The 15,000-nt window shown below is 38.8% G+C and overlaps 2 protein-coding genes across 2 annotated transcripts in view; both read left to right on the top strand.

Moving 5' to 3' along the window:
* Window positions 1-9,612, top strand: part of LOC125037439 (mucin-1-like) — a 25,904-nt gene extending 16,292 nt beyond the window's left edge. The window contains exons 2-3 of the mRNA XM_047630583.1: window positions 7,194-7,732; window positions 9,547-9,612. Of these exons, the coding sequence (XP_047486539.1) occupies window positions 7,194-7,732; window positions 9,547-9,612 (605 nt within the window). The remainder of the gene's footprint in view (window positions 1-7,193; window positions 7,733-9,546) is intronic.
* Window positions 9,613-12,443: 2,831 nt separating this feature from the next.
* LOC125037438 (sodium-dependent serotonin transporter-like) overlaps window positions 12,444-15,000 on the top strand; it is a 72,223-nt gene continuing 69,666 nt past the window's right edge. Inside the window, exons 1-2 of the mRNA XM_047630582.1 lie at window positions 12,444-12,561; window positions 13,604-13,738. Coding sequence (XP_047486538.1) covers window positions 13,630-13,738 — 109 coding nt within the window. The 5' untranslated portion in view covers window positions 12,444-12,561; window positions 13,604-13,629. The remainder of the gene's footprint in view (window positions 12,562-13,603; window positions 13,739-15,000) is intronic.

Here is a 15,000-nt window from a genome sequence, read left to right as displayed (position 1 = left end):
TTTGACGTATGGTGTAAGTACCATAAGTGACACTTCACATCATTCTAACTCGTGTTAAAAGTGACCGGGTGTATTTTTGTGCAAGCTGTATTTGATATGAAAAGATATATGGAGATAGATAGTATTTGTTACATGTTATGGTGATGAATGGTGATGGATGAAAAAAACAATTATATTGTGAAAAAAATAATCATATTGTAGAACTGATTTTTTTTTTTTTCAATCTAAGATTATTTATAAGTCTTATTATTATTTATGGTTTTGCATTATCGGCAAGTAGCGTCTAGTAGCTAGGGAAAAGAGGGTGTCTATTACGTAAACAAAGAGTCCATCTTGAATCACCCTTCTTGTAAAACCATAAACGTCAGACCGAAAACGTATATCTTGTTATATTTACGACCGTGACCGTGTCTCTCGATATTTGAGCTCATAAAAAAAAATCCACGTCTATTGTTATTTTCGTCATTTTATTCGTCGGGGTTACATTCCGCGCAAGAAAGTAGTTCCCTGTTTGAAAGAGCTTAGCCAGAAGCTTCGGAAAAGGCGCGGAGGAATACATGACGAAAGTAACCCCGTTTATTTCAGACTCGTGACCTTTCGCGTATTTCGCTTCGTGACATTTCGAAGGCTATATTCAAAGCTAACGCGAGCGTCATTCGAGCATTAGTAAATAACTAAGGTGCGGCGCCCCATGATATGCGAATCCTGGTGCAAGCGACGAAATGACTCGGTCGCCTCTTCCCCTTCCTCTGCCCTGCCCCTTCTCTCCTTCTTCCTCCCTCATTCTCTTCTCTCTCTTCCTCCTTCATTCTCCTCTCCCTCATTCCTTCCCTCCATCCCTTCCCCTTCCTCCTTCCCTCCGCTTCCTCCGCTCCCTCCCTTCCCCTTCCTCCCTCCCTCCCCTTCCTCCCCTCTCTCCCTCCCCCTTCCTCCCTCCCTCCCCTCCTCCTCCTCCATCGCTTCTCACACCCTCCTTCCTCCCACTCCTTCTCTCCCCCATTCCTCCCGCCCCTCCCCCTCTCCCTCCCTCCCTTCCTTCCCCCTTCCTCCCTTCCTCCCTCCCTCCCTCCCTTCCCTCCTCTCCATTCTTTCGTTCGCCTTCCCCATTTCCCTTCCGCCCGATCTTACGTCCCCCTTTTGATCTCCCCTTTAACCCGTGTATGGGCCTCCCTTCTCCTGTTTTTGTTTGTATGTTTGTTTGTTTGTTTTCCCACCTCCGTATTCGCCACTCCTCCGTAACCTCATTACCCTGTCTCTAATTCCAAATGCCACTACACCATCATCATCGTCTTACGTGTCATATCCTCTTTTATTCTTATTCTGTTCTATTTTCCTATTCACGCTGTTTTCAACAAGCCATACCTTGCCTATATACATGTATATATTTCGTTTTTTTTTTTCTTTTTAGTACTGTTTTTGCATTTTTTCTTGTCTTTTCTTTCTTTCTTTTATCCGTTTGTACATTTATTATCATTATTTTTTTTATTTTTTACCTTTTAGTTTTGTCTACATCTTGCTCTTTCCCTGTTCCTAACTTTATCGTTGTATTTTTTACGCGTCAATTCTTGTCTATGTATGATATTTCTTTTATATCTCTCTCCTAGCATTAATTCTGTTATTGTATTTTTTTTTACCACACGACTATTGTCCATATAGAAATTTCTTTTGTTGTTGTTTGTTTGTTTGTAATGTCCTTGATTTCGTTCCATGTAAATCTCCTGTTTATGTTATACATATCTTCCATAGACATTCATGTGCGGATGTTATCTATTTTACCCTGTTACTCTCTCTCTCGCTCTCCTCTTTCTCTCTCTCTTTCTCTCTCTCTTTCTCTCTCTCTTTTTCTCACTCTCTCTCTTTTTCTTTCTCTCGCTCTCTCTCGCTCTCCTCTTTCTCTCTCCTCTCTCTCTCTCTCTCTCTCTCTCTCTCTCTCTCTCTCTCTCTCTCTCTCTCTCTCTCTCTCTCTCTCTCTCTCCCTTCGTATTTCCGTTAGTATATTTATTATGGCAACCTTCTGACTATTGTTGTTTTTCCTTATTCCCTCTTCTGCCTGTGTATTTTTGTCTCGTGCTCTTAATAAATCACTTTTCCCCTGTTGCTATTTTTGCCTCGCTATTTTTCTTACGATACCATTTTCTGCCACTTTCTGTTTCTGTCTGTCTCTCTCCCTTCTTTCCTTCCTTCCTCTTTTCTTACCTTCTTCCATCCCTCCCTCCCTCCTTCCCTCGCTCAAAAAATATGTCTTTTATGTCTGACTCTCTCTCTCTCTCCCTCTCTCTCTCTCTCTCTCTCTCTCTCTCTCTCTCTCTCTCTCTCTCTCTCTCTCTCTCTCTCTTCTCTCTCTCTCTCTCTCTCTCTCCCTCTCTCTCTCTCTCTCTCTCTCTCTCTCTCTCTCTCTCTCTCTCTCTCTCTCTCTCTCTCTCTCGCTCTCCCTCTCCCTCTTTCCCTCCCCCTCCTTCCCTCCCTCCCTCCTTTCCCTTCTCTTTCCCCCACCCCTCTCGCCCTCCCACCCTCCCACCCTCTCCACCCTCCCTCCCTTCCCCCCCTCCCTTTCTCCCCCCTCCCTTCCCTCCCCTCCCTCCCTCCCTCCCTCCCTCCCTTGCTTCCAATTCCGTCCTCCGACTCCCCTCTCGCGGATAAATTCACGGGCGCCACAGCTTCTAATTGAGTTTTCATTTCGGTTTTTAAAACATTGCCCCTAATCAGCTGTGCCGAGGATGCCATCTTGCCAATCTGGAAAGCTTTTAGCGCCGACGGACCGAAGGACCGAAGGACCGACGTCGCTCGCTTCTCGGCCGGTCTCGGGCCGGCTTTGTCTGCTTTGGCTTATTCACTCATTTATTCGGGGTCTTTGTTTATCCAGTCGTTCGTTCATGTATTCGTTTGTTCGTGTCTTTGTTTATCTATTCAGTTATTTATTCGTTTATTCGTCTCTGTCTTTCTTTCTTTCTTTCTTCACTCATTTATTCGTTTATTCGTCTCTTTGTTTTTTATTCATTCGTTCATTTACTCGTTTATTCGTCTCTTTCTTTCTTTCTTTATTCATTCGTTCGTTTATTCGTATCTTTCTTTCATTGTTTCTTTCTTCATTTATTCAGTTATTCGTCTCTTTCTTTCTTTCTTTCTTAATTTATCTGTTTATTTATTATCTATCTTTTCATTCATTAGTTTATTCGTCTCTTTCTTTCTTTCTTTATCTATGTGTTCATTTCTTTATTCATTCATTTATTCGTTTCTTTCTCTATCTATTTATTTATTTATTTATTAATTTATACATCTATGTTTTTATTAATTTATCTATCTATTTATTTAACGCATTTATTCATCTATGTATTTAATCATTCATTTATCTGTTTATTTATCCATTTATTTAATTTATTTATTCACTTATCTATGTATTGTCCGTCTGCCTGTCTCTCTCTCTCTCTCTTTCTTTCTCTCTCTCTTTCTCCCTTTCTCTCTCTCACTGTCACTCACTCTCTCTCTCTCTCTGACTCATTCTCTCTCTCTCTCTCTCTCTCTCTCTCTCTCTCTCTCTCTCTCACTCATTGTCTTTCTCTCGCTCTATCTCTCTCTCTCTCTTTCTCCCTTTCTCTCTCTCTCACTCATTGTCTTTCTCTCTCTCTCTCTTTGTCTCCCTTTTTTTTTCTCTCTCTCTCTTTCTCCCTTTCTCTCTCTCTCTCTCTTTCTTCCTTTATCACCCTCTTTCTTTCTTTCTCCCTTTCTTTCTCTCTCTCTCTCTCTCTCTCTCTCTCTCTCTCTCTCTCTCTCTCTCTCTCTCTCTCTCTCTTTCTCCCTCTCTCTCTCTCTCTCTCTCTCTCTTTATTTCTCCCTCTCTTTCTCTCTCTTATTCTTTATTCCCTTTGTCACTTCTTCTCCTCCTATCCGTTCCCACTCTTTTTATTTATTCAGTTTCTATCTTTAAAGATTTACTATATTTCTGCCTTTCGTCTTTATTCCCTCCTTCCCTCTTGTTGTTTCTGCCTCTTTCTCTTTTTCCTTCACTCCCTCCCTTACTCGTCTCTCTTTCTCTTCCTCTCTCATATCTCTCTTCTTCACTCTCTCCGTCTCTTTGTCTCCCCACCCTCTCTCTCTCTTTCTTTCTCTCGCGTTCTCTCTCTCTCTCTCTTACTCTCTCTCTCTCTCTCTCTTTCTCTCTTACTCTCACTCGCCTCTCTCTCTCTCTCTCTCTCTATCTATCTATCTCCCTCTCTTTTACTCTTACTCTCTCTCTCTCTCTCTCTCTTTCCTTCCACAATTTGACATATCGGTATACTTATAAAGTGACCTGCAAAAGGATCTATTCAATTTTTATATCAACAAAACATATTTTTGTTATCGCCGTACGAAATATATGTATTCATATCCCTCATACATTTTCCTCAGCCAGTCGCAAAAAAGATAAATATAATAAAGAAATGAAATAAAAAACATTTAAAAATACGTATATAATCTAAATATTCAACCAATCGAAGGGGGAAAAAAAATATAAATCAAAGTAAAACACACATATTTGAAATACTCAGCTACTCGCAAAGAATAAGAAAAAAAAAAAGAAAAGAAAAGAAAAGAAAGAGAAAATCAAAATCAAAAAAATAAAATAGATATATAAAATTCGCATCTAATCAGAATACCGAGATCAAAGAAAATGTTGAAATAAAAATGATATGTCAAGAGACGTAGCGGTCGACTCTGACAAGTTAAGCACACAGGCCCTCGCGATCGTCACTTGTTTGGCTTCGTCCTTTTGGCGGGAAATTACAGGGAGCGAAGAGGGTCGGCGTCTCGCTGTGAAACTGGATTTGCCATATTGATAAGGCTGTTCATTCAGGAAGCCTGGTCGCATTCCCGTTACACATTTTGAATGATTTTGTGTTGAGTTCTTGTTGTATGTGTGTGTGTGTGTGTGTGTGTGTGTTTTATGTGTGGTTGTCATTTTTATTATTGTTGTTATTCTTATTTTTATTATTATCATTATTATTATTATCATCATTATAGGGGTGTTCTTGTTATGGGAGTGGCTCGTGTGGTGTGGTAATGGGTAGGGTGGGGGGGGGGGATGATATTCGTAACAATGAAGGTTGTGAAAATAGTAATAACATATACAAAAAAAAAAAAAAAGGAAACGTATTTCAAGCCAAGTTCAAACAACATCAATGCGATGCCGAAGACTTCAGCCTCGAAAACTTACAAGCGAATCTAACTGACGTAAACTTAATGGAACTTCTATGACTGGAACTGAGCATTGGTGCTGACCTGGGAATACGCAGGGCCAATCAGGTCCATAATCATGATGTAATAGGATATCGGCGTTCATCCTATATAAATGGCCTTTGATCTTAACTTTTAGAGGCTCAGGCGCCGAGCGGGGGAAAATATCCTGAGGAAATACGGCGAGGTCGCTTTACTAATGAAAAATGTTTTCCTGGGTGGTTGTTTACTTAATAAATGGGATTGATATGGTAGGGGAATTAAATCTGAATGACGCTAGTAAATGAATTATCAAGCATGTTTTTTTTTCTTTTTATGGTTATGGAAAATACGTATCCTACATATTTTTCGTCCTACTGGTAATTCCTCCATATTTTCTTCGGTTGTCACTTTTCTATCAGCGATGCCTCCATTTTTGGGCTCACAGTCACTCACCCTTCACGCATTTCACTCAACCGTCGGATATCTTATTCACCAACGGTTGCCTCGCCGTTACATATTTTCCCAACGGCCGTTAACGGTTTTTATTTTCCCCTTTCCTTTCCTACTTTCGGTTATCTTCACCGGGCAACACCATTCACCACAACAATCTGCTTATACAATCGTGATTTTTCTTTCCTTTTTTTTTTTTTTTTGAGGGGGGGAGGGGGGAGGGGCAAAGGTTCGGTTATTTGATGATCAACTTGAATCCCATCTCGGGAAAATACTTGTAATATAATGATACTCCATTCCGACTTCGGTAACTTCCTTGATTGGCGCGGAAGTCAGTGCTAATGAATTCACAGTCTCCGCTTCCCTACGGTGCGTGGGTATCCTCACCGTGGGAATGAGCTAGGGTAAACAAAGGCAGCTGAGTTGTAATTCGCTTTCCTCAATTTACAACCGTCATCACCTGCTCTCCTCGCGGCTGTCAATCAGGGCTAGAATAGGGAGCCGAAGCCAATTTTCTTGTTTATGTATAGGCCGAATTTAGTAGCATAAGGGGTGGCGGAGACAGAGCTGCCAAGTATCTCTTTGGGTGCGAGGAAAACCGTTGGCTTTTGTCCGTTTGTTTGGGGGTTGTTGTTTAGCCTAATTTCAAAGTTGAGAGAGAGAGAAAAAAAAGGGAAAAAACAAATAGCATCTTTCATTCGGTATATGGAAAAGCTTTTGCCTTTTTTTTTTCTTCTTTTTTTCATGTCGCTCTTTTTAAATTTCTAAGAAATCCCTTATCTCTCTCTCTTCCCGTCGTGTTTATGCATTTGAATTATATAGTCCTATTTGATTATATTATTGTCAATAACTTAACGTGAACATGACTCAAACACAGTCCTCTATGTGTGTGTGTGTGTGAGTGTGTGTGTGTGTGTGTGTGTGTGTGTGTGTGTGTGTGTGTGTGTGTGTGTGGTTACTTGCAACATTTTAGACTAGCAATGTGATCCAAGCTCCTCGGTTCGGGAACTATGGCTATTAAGGAAACCAGGTATTTTGTGACATACGCCAATAAAGAAGAAGAAGAAAAAAATATCCATAGAGAGTAAATCGACTGAATAAGCTCGATATCACACTCAGTGTCTCGCCTATGATGAGCTATAAAGTTAAATCGATCGAAAAAGAGTCTCCGGCCCGTAATATTATAAAGGCTTTCCACAATGTTATGTAATGAAAAGGTTAAGCAATGATTGATTTTAATTAATTGCATGGTCTCATGACCTTATGTTATATAGATGGAGACTATAAGAGCATTGATTAATCAGTTTACTTTAGGGTTTATTTTCTCAATTTTTTTTTTTTTTTTTTTTTTTTTTTTTGCAGTATAACGTTCCAACGTGTTGCGGGAATGGCTCTAGCACCTTAGTCTATTATGTGCCTTAATAGTAATGGATTTGTCGGAGTAGTTCAAAGTGTCTAAATATAGCGGCCAGAGATATTACATGTATTAATTGCCCTTCCGGCCTGCATTCAACCAACGAAGCGCTCTCAATAGTTCCTTTGTGTTGCAGTAGGCGTGGTGGCTGAGCTTCTGAGTGCTCTGTCCACCAACATGGCCGCCCGCACGGAGGCCGCCCAGTCCCCCGCCCGCTCCCGCCCCCTGTCTCACGCCCTCTCCTCCGACACCGCCTCCACCACCACCGCCGCCGCCGCCGCCACCGCCAGCGTCGGGGGTGGCGCGCCCGCCAACCGCCACAGCCCGAGGCCCTCCAACAGCGTCAACGTGACGGAGAACCCCATGGCCTCCTCTCCCGCGCAGAACAGACACGACGACCCCGCCGCCGCCACAGCCCCTCCGACGCCCCTCCCCGCCTCCGCCTCCGTCGCCGCCGCTGCCACCAACCCCGCCACTTCTCCAACCAAAACCCCCTCCAACCTCACCGGCCCCGACTCCGGCAAGGCCAACCCGACCACCGACGCCAACCGACCGGACGTGACCCAGTGTGACCAGGGCAAGACCGACACGCCCTCCGTCCCGGTGTCATCTCCCCCGAACTCGGACCCTCCGCCGCCGTACCAGGTCGCCAGTCTCGCCTCGGGCAAGGTCACGGTGAGTAGGAAAAGCGCCGTCTTTTAGATATAGATTATTTTTTTTTCGTTTTTCTCTTTCATCTCTTTATGTGCGTGTTATTTTTTTTTTCATCTCTCTCTCTATGCCTTATTCCGTCTTCATCTTTCTCTTTTCTTGCATCTCTTTCAGTGTTTATTTATTTTTCTCCGTCTCATTCCATCTCTCGGTTTTTCTCTTTATTTTCTTTCCATTTCTCTGTCTCTTGTTTTTTTAATATTATTATTCATTCTTCTTTCTCACTTCTTTCCTTACCCACTGCCCTTTCTCTTTCTTCACTTATATATATAAATATTTTCTCTCTGCCTCTCTCTTCTATCTTTCTGCCTGTCTGCCACTCTCTCTCTCTCTCTCTCTCTCTCTCATTCTCTCTCTCTCTCTCTCTCTCTCTCTCTCTCTCTCTCTCTCTCTCTCTCTCTCTCTCTCTCTCTTCTCTCTCTCTCTCTCTCTCTCTCTCTCTCTCTCTCTCTCTCTCTCTCTCTCTCTCTCTCTCTCTCTCTCTCATTCTCTCTCTCTCTCTCTCTCTCTCTCTCTCTCTCTCTCTCTCTCTCTCCTCTCTCTCTCTCTCTCATTCTCTCTCTCTCTCTCTCCCTCTCCCTCTCCTCTCTCTCTCTCTCTCTCTCTCTCCTCTCTCTCTCCTCTCCTCTCTCTCTCTCTCTCCCTCCCCCTCTCTCTCCCTCTCCCTCTCCCTCCCCCTCTCTCTCTTTCTCTCTCTCTTCTTTACTTCCTCCATTCTTTCTTCTCTCCATTTCTCCCCTCTCTCTTTCTGACTTCAACCATCTATCCCCTTTTTATCTCCCTCCCCTCTTCCGCGAACTTCCTTCATCACCTTTATTTTGTAAGTCTGTTTGCATAGCTGTGTTAAAAGCATTCGGGACAATCTAATCCAAGCTATCTTGCCTTTGACCAACTCAAACCAAGTCATCTTGTTTTTGGTTGGTACGATTTGTTTTTCTTTTTTTTAAGAAATATCAACATTTTTTTTTTATCTTTATGGTCTTAGCTAGGTATCAATTTCATTCGTTTTTGTTTCTTTTTTAGGAGTACTTAATAATTATTCACCGTGAATGGTTATTTAACGTACAAGAATCGATTAAACACTCAACAAGATCATGCAATACATTCGATATTTTTTAACAGATCACATAAGATAGATCAGTTCGACACTTAACGGTTCTATTTGCTCAAAGTAAAGCGTGAATAGTATCACTTTTGTGCAAGTCACGTTCGAAACTTTGGTCAAACATGATTCGAATTTCGTCTCGAACACCTGAAAAGATCCAAGGTTGCTGTTTCGAAGGATCACTCACGGTTAAGTATTCGGACCATGAATTTATGTTTCTTGTTTATAGTTGCGATGACTTTCGTACAATATATGCGCATCTATCTTATTATCTATCTATCTGTATTGCATAAGATGATTTATCTTTCATAACGGACAACAGAGTAATTGTGATATGTGCACACGACGTCACCTTGCATAGTTAAGAAGGATGCTTTCCTGTAGTTATCTTTACGAAAATAAATTGCATAATATCGGACTTTACCTATTCAGAACACAGTTGCGGATTCATTCATGTTAATACGATAAAACATATATATAAAAAGATATGTTCTTATTATGACACGATTCAGATTCACTCCCATAAAATCGAACACCTTGTATCATTACATAACAAGATAAAATCAGCTGTAGGAATGCCAACTTACCTTGTATTGGGACGAACTGCCGACTTTCTAAAGCAAAATACCTTAACAACCATCTGAGTTAACTACAGCGACTATAACCCCTCCAGTGTCCTCTACATGGGACTATTGAAATTATATTTGGCTATAAAAAGTCTCCGTCGGGTACGCACTGACCCATTAGAAAAAAAAGCTAATTTAAAAACTGATTGAATTAACTTCTTTGCCGTGATAAGCTCCTTTCTGTGTTTATATATATCTCCCCCCCCCCTCCCCCCAAAAAAGATATATATATATATAATAAACAGAAAAAAGAAAAACAAAATCGATCAACTTCAAATTAAATAACTTGATCTGCTGCAAATTACTGAAACACAAGTTAATCCCCCCCCCCTAAAAAAAAAAAAAACATTCAGAGAAAGATTTATAAGGATTTTAACAGTCCTATCAATAACCATTTAAGTATCTTAGAATCCTATAAATAAACGTAACTGATCCTGTACGTTGCAATCAGTACGTCACTCATTCATCAAATTTCACTCGGAATTGGCTAAACTAACTAAGAATAACTATCAGTAATTAACTTAACTAGATGAACCCAAGCCGAGGGAAACACGACCTGTTCATCGTAAGAATCATTAACGCAATCAAGAAAATCAGTGAATAATATTAAGATGATAATCAGATATGAAAATTTAATATAAAAGAGGTTTTCAAATAGAAAAATCAAGAAATAATGTTGAGATAATAAGCGAATTTGAAAATGAGATATAAAATTAGTTATAAAATAAGAAAAAGGAGAAATAATATTAAGATGATAAGCGAATATGAAAATGAAATATAAAATAAGTTATGAAATAGGAAAATTAAGAAATAATGTTAAGAGGATAAGCGAACAGGAAAATGAGATATATAATTAGTTACCAAATAGGCAGATCATGAAAAAGATGAGCAAAATGAAGAAAAAAAAAAAAAAAAGGAGGAAATAAGAAAATCAGTAAATTAGGAAAATAGAATATGAGATAAATTATGGAATAGGAATACCAGTAAATACAGTAAGATGATAGGTAAATATGAAAACAATAAAAAAAGAAATTATGAAATAAGAAAAATAATTGATATAGATAAGCAAATATGACAAAAAACCTATATATATGAAATAATAATAATAGTAATAATAAAATAATGATAACAAACACAAGATAAGTAAATAAGAAAACCAAATACATTTAAAAAATCGGTAGATAAGAAAATCAATAAACGATATGAACGATAATCTAAATAAATAACGAAACATTAAGAAACAATCAAAATCTATTTTTAAAAAAATCTATTAATCTAATATACCGAAATACAAAAGAACAAAGAGTAAACAACAATAGATTGCTTGATATATATTTGATGTTTCGATAAACTGTATATTCAAATACACATTTCTTCTGGCTTTGCAATGTCGGGATGGCAATTGGATATTCTTGCAATGAGGAATGTTTCGGTTGTTTCTCTGTGTTATCATTATTATTTTTTTATTTCTCATTCCTACTTCTGTGGAGTTATTATTATTATTTTTCTCTCTCTCTCTCATTCTTATTTATTTCTACGCCTATGACATCCTCGCTTACTAAAGATTATAGTGATTCTATCAAAAGTGAGAATACTTATAATTGACGATGTAAGTGCTGTTAACGACAAATCTACTTTTGCAAATAACAGAACTGTTTCTTTACTCATTCCTCAAACATTAAGACTACTTCCACCCCAGTAAAACAACAACAACAGCAGCAACAACTACAACAACACCACCAACAACAAAAGGCAAGAACAACAAAAACAAAATCAACAACAACAGAAACAACAAAAACAACTAAAACAACAACATCAACAACAACAATAACAACAGCAACAACAACAAAAACAACAACAATAAAAACAACAACAACAATAATAACAACAACAACAACCAAAACAACAACAACAACAACACTAACAACAACAACAAAAACAACAACAACAAACCAGCCTCGACAAACGACAAACTAACCGCTCCCACTAACAATGAAACTACTTCACCTACAATATACTAACCACTACTAAGAATAACCCTCTTTCTAATAACAATACTACTCATTAGGGAACGACATTCATTAACAATATCACAAACATTTCACTAACAACAAACCATCCACGAACAGCAGATTAAAAGACTCGCTAACAAGGATCTAACTTTCACTAATCAGTAATCAGTCTTCCACTAACAAAACCGACTCCACTAACAAAATTCCATCTTCCACTAACAACTAAAGTACCACTAAATATGCGATTTCACCAACAATAGATACAATTTCATTAACAAAATTCCATATTCTAACAATAATTAAAAAGTCCACTAGTAGAAATAACTCTACTTACAATATAATAACTTTACTAACAAGACTAATTCCACTAACAGTAGAATAACGTCAGTAACAGAAAACACAAAAAAGATCCACTAACAAAAATGCAAATAAACCAATAAATTAAAATTCCACTAACAAAACCCACAACACCCCTAACAAAAATGTACTAACAAAATATACAACTCCACTAACAAAAAATACAACTCCACTAATGAAAAATGCAACTCCACCAACAAAAACCACAACACCACTAACAAAAATGCACTAACAAAATATACAACTCCACTAACAAAAAATACAACTCCACTAATGAAAAATGCAACTCCACAAACAAAAACCACAACTCTACTAACAAAATGTAAAACTCCACTAATGAAAAATGCAACTCCACTAGCACAATATACAACTCCTCTAACAAAAAAGGCAACTCCACTAGCACAATATACAACTCCACAAACAAACAATACGACTCCACTTAACAAAAACTACTATTCCACTTAACAACCCCCCCCATTTCAAGCCTACAAAACCCCCACTTCCACCACCCCGCTTCCACTAACCCTTCCACCTCTTCCACCCACCCCCAGCAATGCGCGAAGTGGACGGACGGGGAGCCGGAGCGAGACACGTGGGGCAAGAAAGTGGAATTCCTCCTCGCTGTGGTTGGCTTTGCGGTGGATCTCGGGAACGTGTGGAGGTTTCCTTACATCTGCTATCAGAATGGCGGAGGTAAGCACGTGCTTAGTTTGTTGTTATTATTGTTATTGTTGTTGTTGGTAGAAGTAGTGTTGTAGTATATTATTATAGCTATTGTTATTATTTGTAGTAGTAGCAGCACTACTACTACAACACTACTACTACTACTAGCAGCAGCTAATAGTAGTAGTAGTGTTGTAATTATTATTATAACTATTGTTGTTATTATTATTATTACTGATATTATTATTATTATTATTAATGTTATTATTGTTATTATTATTACTATTATTATTTTTATTATTATTATCATTATTATTGCTATTATCATTATTATTATTATTATTATTATTATTGTTATTATTTTCATTATCATTATCATTATTATTATTATTATTATTATTATTATTATTATCATTATTATTTTCATTATTATTTGTATTATTATTATTATTATCATTATTATTATTATTATTATTATTATCATTATTATTATTACTACTTCTATACTTATTATTATTATTATTGTTATTATTATTATTATTACTATTATTATTATTATTATTTTAAACACTATCGCCGTTTATTATTTTATTAAGACTGATGTTTATTCATTTTTTTTTTTTTTTTTTTTTTTTAAGTTGGTGTTTTTAATGTTTGTTTGTAATGTATGTTGAACTGGTGTGTTCCGGTTTCTTCGGAAGTTCAAAATGTGAAGATAGTATTTACTATCTATCAATTTATGTAGGATAATTAGATACTTAAGTAGATGGATACTTCCAAACCCTCACTAACTTTCCCCTTCTTCCTCCTTTCCTCCCTCCCTCCCTCCCTATCACCAACCTCCCCTCCCTTCCCTAACCCCAACACCGTCCCCCCTATCCCCACCTCCCCTCCCCTTCCCCACCTCCCTTGCCTATCCCCACCACCCTCCCTTGCCTATCCCCACCTCCCCTCCCCATCCCTCCCCATCCCCTCCCCATCCCTCCCCCATCCCCACCTCCCTTCCCTATCACCCCCTTCCTCCCTCCCTCCCTATCCCCACCTCCCCTTCCCCTTCGTTCCCCTTCTACAGGAGCCTTCCTCGTCCCCTACATCATCATGCTCATCTTCGGCGGCCTGCCCCTGTTCTTCATGGAGCTCGCCCTCGGCCAGTACCACCGCAACGGCTGCCTTACCGTGTGGAAGAGGATCTGCCCGATGCTCAAAGGTGGGTGGAGGCTCGCGTGTGTGTGTGTGTGGGGGTGGGGGGGTGAGGGGGGTGGGGGGGTTGGGGTGAGTGGTGTGTTGTTGTTTGTGGTGGGGGGATTTTTTTTTTTTGTTTAAGGGGGGAGGGGTGTCCTGTAGCTGGTGGGGCGTTTGTGGGTATGGGTGTGTGTGTGTGTGTGTGTGTAAAAGGATAAAGGAAAGGAAAAAAGAAATCTGTATAGGTGTGTGTGTGTGTATACATACATACATATATTATATATATATATATATATATATATACAGTATATATATATTTTCTTATATATGTATATATGTATATGTATATGTATATATATATACACACATATATATGCACACACACACACACACACACACACACACACACATATATATATATATATATATAAATATACATATACAGTATATACATGCATATATGCACACACACACACACACACACACACACACACACACACACACACACACACACACATATATATACACACATATATATACATATATACATATATATGTATATATGTATATATACATACATATATATATATATTTATATATATATATATATATATATATATATATATATATATATGATATGTCCCACTATCTGTTTGCCTGTGCAACTATCTATATATTCATTGTGTGTGTATGTATAGAGCACTTGTAGGGATGGCCAACCATTATTATTTTGGCGGTATTCTACGTCAATCTATCGCTTCGTGACAATTATTTTAACCCATTGCCGCCGGGGAAAATTAATAAAAAAAGGGGAAAATGCTGTGCTAATTTTTTTTTTTTTTTTTGTGAAATGTCTCTACGTGTAGATGGCTCTCTGCCTTACGCGATTTCTCCTTATAATCATCACCATCACTATTATAATCACCATCACCATTACCATCATCATCCCCATCATCATCATCACTATCACCATCACCACCACCACCACCACCACCACCACCACCACTAATGAAAAATGCAACTCCACTAACAAAAAACACTACTCCACGAACAAGAAATGCAACTCCACTAGCACAATATACAACTCCACAAACATACAATACGACTCCACTTAACAAAAACCACTACTCCACTTAACAAAAACCAGAACTCCACTTATCAAAAACCACTACTCCACTTAACACCCCCCCCCCCACACTTCCAGCCTACAAAACCCCCACTTCCACCACCCCGCTTCCACTAACCCTTCCACCTCTTCCACCCACCACCACCACCACCACCACCACC

Source organism: Penaeus chinensis, chromosome 23 (genome assembly GCF_019202785.1).
Source record: "Penaeus chinensis breed Huanghai No. 1 chromosome 23, ASM1920278v2, whole genome shotgun sequence".
NCBI lineage: Eukaryota > Metazoa > Arthropoda > Malacostraca > Decapoda > Penaeidae > Penaeus > Penaeus chinensis.
Note: the sequence above shows the minus strand (reverse complement) of the source record. Positions and strands in the feature narration are given on the sequence as shown.